Below are 12082 nucleotides of genomic sequence, written 5' to 3'. Positions count from 1 at the left end.
CAAATTGGCAGGAACTCAGCTTTTAGCATATTTCTATTTCTGAATTTTTTTTTTTGCACATTGAGGAAATGTGTTATCAAACATTAAATATAGGAAGGGGGCATAGCTAACTTCGCAGTTTTATCCTGTTGGTACATCACAAGTAGAATATGTAATTCTGTATACAGAATTACACCTGTGACATTGCCATTCTGGAGCCAATCTGAAATATGACATTCTCTTCAAGTAGACAGATGTTTCTGCCAGTGCCTTCATAGGGCGAGTTCACCCGGGTTTCAAGAAAACAGGTGGCATCTAGTGAGATACTGTATATAAACAGGGTACATCACATGGTCCTGTTACACAATGGGTATTACTGAAACTGAAGATAGTTGTGTTTTCTTCCTGCAGTGCATCTTCAGTCTTTAGTTGAAAAAGAAAAGGCATCCCTGGAGGTGCGCTCCACACCAGCAGATAATTACTCCAGCCACTGATTTAGTGCTGCCTATTACAGGCACAGATGAATAAGGCTGTTGCTTAAAAGTCCCTGGTTAATAACCAGAGGTCTGTGAAAGCACAACACTTGTGTGGAAACAATGGTCTGTCTCGGATCGCTTGTTAGTCACTTTGTCAGTGACCTTTGCTTTCCAGGATGTCATTTATAGAAGTGACTCCTGCTTGACTGTGCTTCAGGTTCAGGGAAACTATAGAGACTTTATTAATACAGTCTTATCCAGCTCAGCGTTTGCTGGCAGAGTGAAAAATGAATACAATCTTGCAAATAACTGGAGGGGAATGTGCAGTTGTGAGAGGTATAAGGGGTTGGATTAGAAACAGTAAAATGACTGTTTGGAAAAGATTATTTACAAGTATGCTATAAATTACACTTTGCCTAATGTAGTATAAGATTTTGCAAACTGCTAACAGTAAACGGTGACATCGCTGGCAGGTTCAGCTTTTAGGTATACAGTGTAGTTCCAAATAATATACCAGAAAATAAACACATTCAACCTTAATTATGTGTGTGAGTGGTTGTTAGACAAACATCCTTCTATTTCCAGCTTTAAAATCAACTCTTTGGTGCCTTAATGCTGGGGAAGTCTCAACCCCAGCATTGATGCTGCAGTATGATGCTTTTTAAAATGATTTCTGTAAGTATTTTAGGACAGTCCATGTCCTTTTTTTTTTCTCGAGACCCATTAAGGTAAAATATTTATAAAACTAAAACAAGATGATCCCAGGGGACAGCTGGAGTTTGTAGCAGATTGTTTACACTGCCTACCCAAGTCCTCCAATCCACCCGACCTGTCAAATGCTATTATTAGGTTTGGACTGCTGGTCCCATTGAGGTCCTGTCTTATCGTATTAGCACAGCTTTGAAAGCCAGACATAAACTCCCTGTTCACTTCTGCTGGCTTCTACACTATTTGTAAAACACAGCTGGGCATGTGACAGCAAGACTCCTACTTTGTAATCTTTACAAACATTGTTCTCACAATGGGAGTATTTTTTGGTATATTGTATAAAATATATTGTATAAAGTACTGTATATTGGGTAAGTTAATTAGCCATGCACTGTATGGAATTCAAGTCAATAGAAATATGTCCATTGTTATGAATAGTGGCATAAATAAATAAAAACTCTCTAAGTATAGATGTATAATAGAGGTTACTTTTTATACAGGCCTCCTTTCTGAAAAGGTAAACACTGACCATCTCCCTGATTTTCACATACACTTAAATAAATGGAAATATTAACTTTGAATTTTCTTTTTTTTTAAAGGCAATTTATCACTTAAACTTTATTTTTTTTTTTTTTTTTTGAAGTCACTTCATTTTCAGATTGCTTCGCAACACTGTACTGTATGCCAGCATATTAGTTGTTAATCATTGGAGGGAATCTTTTCCACTGCACTTATTCCTGTGCTATGGAGGAAGCTGTGTGGTCCAGTGGTTAAAGAAAAGGGCTTGTAACTAGGAGGTCCCCGGTTCAAATCCTGGCTCACTCCCTGACTCACTGTGTGAGCTTGAGCAAGTCACTTCACCTTCTTGTGCTCTGTCTTTCGGGTGAGACGTAGTTGTAAGTGACTCTGCAGCTGATGCATAGTTCACACACCCTAGTCTCTGTAAGTTGCCTTGGATAAAGGTGTCTGCTAAATAAACAAATAACAACAGTTATTCCTTTAGAAGGTTGAACTTCGGAGGATTAGCATTCTCTTTCGAAAGCCATTCCAAATGGTACCAGAATGGGTATGAAAGGCACACATTTTGACTTTGCACTCAGTTCACAGGTTTAATTCCCATCAAAGTTTTATAGTGCCCTACAGTACAAAACACCTCCACTGTTCTGAGACTCTTCCCATTCTACATGACTGCAGATTGAACATGATCCTCAGCCTGCTATATATGTGCCATGTGTGTTTATATTTATTTTCTATTTTGAACAAAACAGTAAAATAATTTCCAGTTTTGGACATATTCTTTACCGGTTGTAAAGGGGGAAAAAAAAAAGTTTCCTGAGCTTCAGTGCCAGGTTGATGGAAGGATCAGCCTCCTAATGTGGGACATGTGGAATTAGTTATGGAATGTGGAATGACTCCCCCGGAACATGTGTCATGGTAGCTGGAGAAATACATTTGTTTTGATGGACTGTTTTTAGTCTTCATTGTTGAAATACCTAAGTGTTCCTATACAGAAATAAACCATTTGCCCACCCACTTCAGAAAGCCGCTGCACTGTATATGGAAGTGTTATGGCTTCTCCTAGTTTGACCTGGTAAGTAATAAAATTGATGAGTTTTTATTGGTGTAACGCTCCAGGGACAGCTCGGGAGGGGCAGCTGTGTTTTCACTCTGAGAAACAGGCCCAGCTTTCCCATGCTCAATTGTTTATCCCTTTGCAATGTTTAGGGACCAAGGCCCCTCGAGAAAACATTGCAGACCTTTGTAATGCCAGGCTTGTTTGAAAAAGTTCATTTCCCACAATCTGCCTCTAAACCCATGAAATCGCTATACGACTCACAGGCAGCTATATAAAGCACTGGGTTACAGGCCTTCCATACAAGGAACCGTTAAGGAAGAATACAAATGAGGAATGCCTCATACGTAACATACTGTATACAATGTACTAAAACAGGAACGTGCATCTGACTGTTAAGCTTTCAAAAATGTCCCTGAAGCTTTTAATCCCTTCTTCTAAAGTAGAGCCACCCTTTCCTGAACACAGACCATAAATCCTGTTCAACAAAACGTGGGCAAAATAAGAACGACAAGAAGGTTCATTAGGGACAGACTAAAATGCTGTTAGTTACCACTTCTGAATTTTGAAAATACACACAGTCATTTAGTAATCCGCTTCTGTATTTAGCAACCTATGTTTTTAATTGTTTTTTGCTGTTTTTGAAAACTGTGCTGCAGGCCACTTTACCTGTTATAGTACTGTGATATCTAGTAACAGAGGCTTTATTTTGGGTTATTGAAATTACCAATGCGATCATATGGGCATGTCAAGACCCTAGGGGAGCAAATAGTAGTGCATTGTAGATTTAGTGTGTCTCAGGTTATATTTTCACAGAGCAGCCACAGGCACTTGAGACAAAAACAACAGACTTATAGCACCCTTTATACTGTAGTTGGAGTCAACTGTATATGGATACGAAAAAATGATACAACATCAACCTATTACTCGGCAGTGAACGGTCATTGTATAAAGCTATACCCCTTGGTTTCCTCCCTTGAGACCAGTTCTCCTCAGGCCCAGGGCAGAAATACCCCTGACAGCTCCCAGTGGTTTGTTTAGGCAGCTGAGATGTCAGATCGTTGAAAGAAACTAGGCAAGAACAGAGCTGAGTAAAACATCCTCTAATCTTGCATTCACATTAATGCAACAGTTTATTTATTTATTTTTTATCTAAAAGCCCAAATGCATTTTACAGTCCCTAACCCCTTCACATGCTGCTTCCCTGCAAAAAAAAAATACATAAATAAATACTGCCATTTTTTAATAATCAAATCCTGCATTATATCACTAGTGACCTAAACCTGATATCTTGAAACATCTCACTGTTTTGAATGCATCCTATGTTTTATGACAAGCACCTTTTATAGGAAAGGTGCCTCAGTTCCATAACAATCAGTCGCTCATTTAATGATATTGTGTCTAGTATACAAAACACTGTCACTGTTTAAATTTAACAAGCAACCATTGGAATTGTTATAGGACTACCCCCGCAAACAAAATCCTAGTTGTAATTTCCTATTCCGTTGACTGCTGTAAAATGTTGAACTCTCCACAATCCACTTATCAAAGTCTCATTACTTAATTACTGTGTGCAGATATTATTGTAGCTGCTAATCTAAGTGGTAGAGAACCAGTTTTGGTAAGCTGCAGTGATGTTCTTTTTTGTTAGCTGTTGGACCATGATTAAACCTTTTTCAATACCCCACAGGGGGCCAATTCAATTGACTTTTTAGCTGAGGAAAATATAATTCCATGCAATGTGGAAATATGAAGCAATTTGACATTGGTGGATGTATATAGTCTGTGTAACGATGTATTTAAAAAATAAATACTGACATAGCAAATTAATAAGTACAGCGCTGAGCTAAATTGTCCAATCCAGAAGCTTTGAGGCTTGTCATCACATCACGCTACTATCCCATCCATCTTAAGGACAGACAATCACCATCTCTCTGTCTCAGCCTGCCTGCCAGCCACTAGCTGGGACAGCAGTATAATGCCACCGCGCTGAGCAGTCAGGCAGGCTTCCATTATCTGCCAGTTTCCAAAGGACACCTTAAACATGGATTTAGTAACAGGGTCCAGGAAGAAGGTGCATCTAATTTAACAGGGATTAGGAAGCTCCCTGCTTCCCAGCGAGTCAGGATTACACAGTGGTATAAGGTGCTGTGAGAGGCATGGATTTGATACTCAATTCTGAAAAGCATTGCCTAGTTTTATTCTCTCATGCTTATTAAGATTTCAATTTTTATGGTTCTGTTCATGTCTATGGAGTTCTCTTAACTAGTGTGTTGGTCTGAATCGAAATTAAAAGTGCAAAATTTGGAGGGCAGATAACATTTAACATGGCTTTTGCATTAGACGCTAATTCATTTGTATATAATGATTAGGCTGTTGGTATTATCAAGCTAAATTTAAGTTGTCTTAAAGTCTAACAAGGCCAATTAAAATATATATTTTTTATTATTAATAATAAATGTGGTACAATACCCATTTAGCATGAATATGATCATCTAAAGTAAATGATCAGCTGTTTGCTATTCATGCACTGTCTTTCTCAAACAACATCTTACCCCCCGGGTGGCTCAACACTTCTTTATTAAAGCTTAACAATCCTGGTTGTAGTAGAGGCAGCTGTAACTATTCAAATTCATGATGATAAATGGTAATTACATAATAGTGAAATCTTATCACGGTGATAGATTATACTTGTATAAACTGTATTGGAAAATTAACTAGTCCCATGATATAAATCAATCGTCCTATACTTTTCCATGATGATATGAGATGCAGAAGTCCAATAGTTATCAAATTAAAAGTGAAAAAAAAGTCAAATTACATAAAAAGATGACGCAAAATAGTCACTGAAAAGTCGCTCAGTTACATTCTAAAGTGAAATGATATTGCATCTGCGTGTTTCCAAACACAACATACTAGAATAGTGCTCACGTGGACTTGAGATTTATAAAGTGTTTGGTATTTTTGAAGAGAAAGTTGTTAGATTCCTTATGAGTTATTAAGGGTTAAGTTTCTTGCCACCAGACTGGTACCGGTAGTCAGTCCTGGCTGTGTGATCGTGCTGGGCAATACCTTGCATGCTGTTCTGAAGATAAGCCATAATCAGTTTTAATTACAGCTGAACAGGTGATACAAGCACATTTAAGTCCAAGAATGTTCAACGGTGTTCCGAATTTCTGAACAGTCTGAGCATATGGGCCCATATAATTATTATTTTAATAAGGGACAGATACAGGGTGGTTGTGACAGCATTATATCTTCACACCTCTACAGAATGGGGTGGAGACTTGAGCACTAATATTAAACTGGATGGCACTCATAGGATGCATGATGATACATGCCAAAAAGCCATTTCTCTTTCATGCTCATGAGATTTAAACATAGTTATTTAATGTCCAGTAGTTTTGATTATACCGCAGTTGTGGTTTTAGAAGTCCATTAGCTTTTGCCTCCTCACGGACATACTGAATAGATGTACACGCAAGGCCTGCAAAATGTAAATCTGCCAACCTTGTGTAAAGCCAAAATGCGATCTTTCTGTGATCAGCTTTATGAAATGATTTTGATATGATAAATACAGTGTAAATCACCCAGCAGACCTACTGTACAGCATTCTTTCCTTAAAAGGACATAACCGCAGAATGAATCATGTACTACTGCTTTGGCAAGCTACAGTGTAGGGAGTTAATAATTCATAGAATTATGCACACTAGGAGGACACTATGATGGATTTGTGTCTGTGTTTGGAAAGAAGATGTAACTTGTACAGACATTTCTTTAATTATGATAGAAGCATTGTGGTATCTCTACACTGTAAAGCAAGAAAGACATTTGTTGGGTAGAATCTGGTTAACAGCAAGAAACCAAAATTCAGTACAGAAACAGGCAAGCATTTAAAAGATAAATGACAGAAATTGTTCCACCGTTATACTGTATTAATTGTGTGACTATAGAAATATTTTTTTGCTAGTTTATTAGGACCACACTTCACTTAGGACAATTCTTCAATCATTACAATAGTATTAATTTTAATGTAAAATACAATTTAGTAATATTCTTTTTTCTTTTGTTTTTCTTTCACTTCCTGGCCATCTACTTATTACAACTGGTATCTGTAATTATTGCAGACAGTTTACCTGGCTATTATAACACGATTCTTTTTTTTAAAAAGTCTAAATAACTATTATTATTATTGCACTGGCTACAACTCATTGGTGGGTTGGTTCTCATTGGATTTAATTTAAATTACAAAGCAAAACAAATAAAAAAATATATAAGTAAGCCTCGGTAGGTGGTCTAAGCAAGCCAAAGACAAACAAACTGTTGCCAAATTAAAAATACATTCACTAGAGCACAATAAAACATGGACCAACTTGGATTTCAAATTGATGTGTGCAAAAACATTACAGTTCTATATAAAAATATGTGCATATGAAGACAGTTATTTTCTTCACCAATACATTATTTTTTTTTCTCTATTTACACAGCAAGATATATATAGAAAATGTACAGTTTTCTTTTTTGTTGCACTTTTTCATACTGTGCATCTGCACAATATAGTGTCAGTAAGTAAGGACGCATTTAAAATAAAACAACAAACCAAAAAAACAAAAAACAGAACCCAAATCAATGTGATTCAGCTGTGGGAAGCTAACACCAGTTCCATTCTGAAAACAAAAATTGCATATCCCATTTGTGTGCTCCCTTTGTGGTAACTTACTTTAAAACAAATACTGGTAAAGGGGTTGGAGGAGAACAGCAGGGTCCAGTACAAACACCTTATTTGCTCACATACAGGTCTTTGCCTCAAACCTTCTGACGGCTATACGACTGAGTCGTCTGTGTCTTCATCTCTTGTGCTGACCATGCGGACGAGCCCGCGCTTTCTCAAAGGGCTTCTTGTTACATTGAGCAATCCTTTACTGCTCGTTTCAGGGTTGTCAGTGTGCTGAACTTTAAGGTGGTCAGGTTTCTTCAGATCTGAGGCCGCCCCCGTTTCGTTTTTGGAGTCAGAGGAAATGGAGGAAGAAGGGGTGGATTGGTCACTATCAGACAGGATGTCCGAAAGGCTGCTCATAGAGCCAACGTCTGATTGGTCGAAGGAGAATTGGGGGATGGAAAGGTGATCGTTCCGGCAGGAGATCGAGATCCGCTTTTCGGATTTTGAAGGTTGGTCCACCGTGGGCTGAGCGTCTAAAAGGTCCAGGGAGTCCCTGTAAACAGCGGACTCAGACGATGGTGTTCTCCTGCGCAACAACATGCTGTTTTCAGATACTTTGGTTAGAGATGCAGCAGGGGCAGAGTTCTCATTCTCTAAAGGAGGATCTATAGAGATACAGGGCGGGCTCATCTTTTTCTTCCTCCGCGTGCCCGGTGTGTATGGAGACTCTGATTGGCCGTGCAGAGAAGAACGTCTCCTATCGTCCGAGGACTGGTCAAAGACACAGTCTCCATCATCGATGGAGGGGCAGATCTCAATGGAGTGCCTGCGTGGGTCATCGGTCCATGATGGTTTAGCCAAGAACCCCTCGGTGTCAACACTGTAGAACTTCTTCAGGTCCTTGTCCTTCATGTTGGTTCCTGCCAGGCTGGTGGCACTGCTGCAGCTCTTCAGGGGGACTGGCAACTGGGCCGAGGAGATGAACGGGGACAGGGAGCTGCTCCTAGCATCTGACTGCCTGCTCCAATCTTTGGCCAAGCTGTTGATGTGTTGCACCTCCTCGTCCGTTGGATCCACCGAATCGAACATGGAGTTGCCTGGGCTGGCGCTGTTGCTGCTGGTCTGGCTGGAGGGCCGACTGGGAATACTGTGCTGACTGTACACCAGCCTGTGGGTGTGCACACTGGAAGTGCGGCTGCGGGGGGGCAGGATGGGAGATGGCTGAGGGGTGCTGTGGGCAGAGACTGCCATGGGCCGCAGTAATGGCAGAGCCAGGCTGTTCTGGACTGGAACTTTGAACTGCAGACTGTCGCTGGATTGACCCTGAAGGTTGTCCCTCGAATTGTCGTTGTGTGTGTCAAAGGAGTCATGTTTTATTGCCTCCTGTAAACAAAACAAATAGTTATTTCCTGGAATCTGAAACTTTTTACAATTTATAACTAAAATATAGTTGGACTAACAATATACAGTACAGGTCCCTGTTGCAAATACCTGTCTTTGCAGCAGCCGGTTGATGCTGGGAGACCGGGAAGCAATCTGTGGGGGTGGGATCTTGGGCATGCTACTTTTCTCATGGAGAGGAGATGAGTGTGAGTGAATAGTCGTCACTGGGATCCGGAGCAAAGAATCCACTTCAGCTGCTTGAGACTGCACTGATATCACAGACCCTAAAAAAGGAGAAGTTTAGAACACTGAAATATGGAATGCGTTTAGTTTACTTTCTGCTGGTATTATCAAGGGGGAAAAGAGTTTTAAAAGCATCTTTATGATAGACACCTAATGGGTGAATAACAAAAGTGGATTCCTTTCACCCCAGTACGTGACTACAGACTGAGCACAGAGATAGGGTTAGGTTTAGAGTTGGAGTTAGGGGACTTTGCACATTAGGATTAGGGTTAGGGTTATGATTGTCTCTAGTACCTGACTGCAGTTCTCCATCAAAAGACTCAACTTCTGTCAGGGGGTAAGGGGCGTTCGCTGGCTTCACCGGCCGGAACATGTAGCTATCGTTGGGCAGAGAGTGCATTCTGGACACTGAAACTTTCCTCACAGATAGAAGATTCTCCTGCCCATCATCTTTCCCTTGTCTGTCGCTCCTAGCTTCATCCTGCAAATAAAGAAAGAAAATGTAATGTTTATTCTCCATTGTTAATACGTTTTATGCATGAACACCCTCACTCCAAAATAAAGTACTCTGCTCAGAGGGTTTAAAAGAACTGTAAACATTTGCATAATTTAAGATTTCCAGAGCTAACAAAGAATTCATGGCTTGGATCCCAGTAGTACATGCCACATGCAAAAGGAATGCCCAATGATTATGGAAAAGGGTTTGCAAGTCATGGGAGAGTGGAATGTGGATGGTTGTTATTATTTTTTTTCATGCCTTTTAGGACAGGTGTTTAATCCCTTAAATCTAGCACCAAGTTATTTTTCATATGCATTGCTGTACTTCAACTTTACAACACAGCCTGCCAGTAATCCTAGTCTCTTTGTGTGTCTCATATTGTGCAGGTCTGCATGAACCACCCAGAGAGTGATTGAAAACCCTTCTGGTTAATAGGATCTGTGTTTTCTGTGGGTTTTTTTCGCAATCTTTAGCTTCTAGTTTCAGTGACTCAGCCTTGACACAGGTATTCGGTGGCATAGGAATGTTTACATTCTTCATGCGAAATGACTGTATTTGTAGAATTAGAAATACACTGATAAACCCTCCACTGGTACTAAAATAGAAAACCACCTGCTACTACTTATTCTTGATTGTATTAATCTTTTGTTGACTGTCAACAACCTTGCTCCTAAATAAACTAATGCAGGCTAACAATAACCTGTTTAATTCCTAAGGAACAGAACCAGAGGCTTAAAAGAGCCCTAGAGCTGTATTCATAAAAGTGTATTTCTTTTAAGCAATTCACCTTGTTTCTATTATTATAATCTATAAGACACACAAAATGACGTTCTTTTAGTAAGTAAAGAAAATACCAAGCCGCAAAAATCTCTGTGCCAGTCATTTCTGAAACACACGCTAACTTTTATAAATGTTTCCTTACTTATTTCAATGTTTTGTTTCGGGACTGGAGCCCAGCATGTAAATATGTGACACTGCAGAACCCTGCTGGTAAATATGTATTATGATTTGAAAGGAATTGTTTATTGTTGTATGTTATGGTTTGAATGTACTGTTTGGGGTTATTTAAGAACAAGAGATGTTTGTTATTGCTTGGCAGCATGGATGGAGTCAAAGCCCCGCCCCTCTAAACGCGTGCAGAACGTGGCCATCTCCAAATTGACTAAGTGATTACTAATTGGGAGATGGCCACATATAAAAAAGTACAGCAGTCCTCTCAAAGCGGGGTGGGTTAGAAGAGAGAGTAAGAGAAAAATAAACAAATTCTACTCGTGCTGGCTTCAGGGTTTTGTATCTATTTGTTTTGGTCATCATGCCTTTCTGTTTTGAAAACGTTTTTTTTTTTTGTGTGTATGCTTATTGCATTTATTTTTGTTTAATGTATATGGGTCCAGCGCTTTAACCAGCAGTACTGAGTCTGTCAACTTCCTGGTCTGTGACATCACCCACTCAGCTATCCTGTCACAAGCGCATATTTCAGACATCTGTTTATTTTAGAAAAATCTCAATTTCTGTAATAAATTAACACCAATCAGCTGTAGCTTCATAAAGCTTATTTAAGCAGATAAAGCACCATTCTCTTTCCACCTGAGTCCCAACACGAAGCTTAATGGTGCTCTCTCTCTCTGCAGCAGGTCCAATGAGGCTGCTAAACAATCAACTGCAAAGTGGCTCTGTCAGCAAACTTTTCAGAGGCAGCCAATTATATTACAAATTTCCCACTGGGCCATTGCTACTTGGAATCCAACGCCTCAAATCCATCTGAAAACTTGAACGGGCAATCCCCACATTAAATGTGTGTTTTTTTCCATCAGCCTCCTGGAATGCTCACAGGAGAAAGGTACAAACTTCAAATTATCACAGTTGAGTGTGTGCTTCGCAGGTGCTTTAAATAATTGCTGATAGTACGTTATCAGAAAAATCACTGTGAAAGTTCACAGAAAACATTGCCCAGATTTAAAAAAAAAAAAAAAAAAATCTTCAACCAACGCGGTGAGGGTGGGATAGAACCACTGAACTGTAGCAAGCACAATAAACAGTGTAGTTAATCATCTAGCAGTTTGGCTTTCATTTTTATCTCTTGATATTCCTTTTTGAAATGAAAAGTCTGAACTACAGCAGCATTATGAATGCACATGCACTAAAGATACCACTTTCATAATTCACATTAGCACAAACCAATGCAGGCACTTGGAAACACAAATTGTTCCTCATTCAGCAAATCACTGTAATGTGGTTTCCAGTTTACCACAATGACATTGTGCCCTAAATCTGTAATTCTGAACACTGGGGTGTGAATTATCAGTTCCTGTATTGACCTAAAGTCTTCATACTGGTTGTTTGTATTGCACTCAGAATAAAGGTCTTGAAAAAATTGCTGTTTTACCATGATGCTTATTTGATTGACTGGCCTCTGGCTGCTCAATAAGCAATTATCACCCTACCTTCTTTACACACCGCAGTGTATCACTAGCTTCTCTAAATTTTATCTTGGATGTCATTGACATGGAAATTTCATTAGCTTTCCAGGCTAATTCACCCTGTGCTGAGAGCAGCGGATG

General features: G+C 39.5%; 1 protein-coding gene across 2 annotated transcripts in view; it reads right to left on the bottom strand.

Annotated features, from left to right (window-relative positions):
* Positions 1–6462: 6462 nt before the first annotated feature.
* The window catches only part of LOC117418601 (voltage-dependent T-type calcium channel subunit alpha-1H-like), a 64520-nt gene continuing 58900 nt past the window's right edge, over positions 6463–12082 (bottom strand). For both annotated transcript variants that reach the window (XM_034926106.2, XM_059035461.1), the window contains exons 31-33: positions 9317–9503; positions 8888–9063; positions 6463–8779 (exon numbers count right to left, since the gene is read on the bottom strand). In XM_034926106.2, coding sequence (XP_034781997.2) covers positions 7559–8779; positions 8888–9063; positions 9317–9503 — 1584 coding nt within the window. In that variant the 3' untranslated portion in view covers positions 6463–7558. The remainder of the gene's footprint in view (positions 8780–8887; positions 9064–9316; positions 9504–12082) is intronic.

Source organism: Acipenser ruthenus, chromosome 13 (genome assembly GCF_902713425.1).
Source record: "Acipenser ruthenus chromosome 13, fAciRut3.2 maternal haplotype, whole genome shotgun sequence".
NCBI classification, from domain to species: Eukaryota; Metazoa; Chordata; class Actinopteri; order Acipenseriformes; family Acipenseridae; genus Acipenser; species Acipenser ruthenus.
This window is presented reverse-complemented; position numbering and strand designations above follow the sequence as displayed.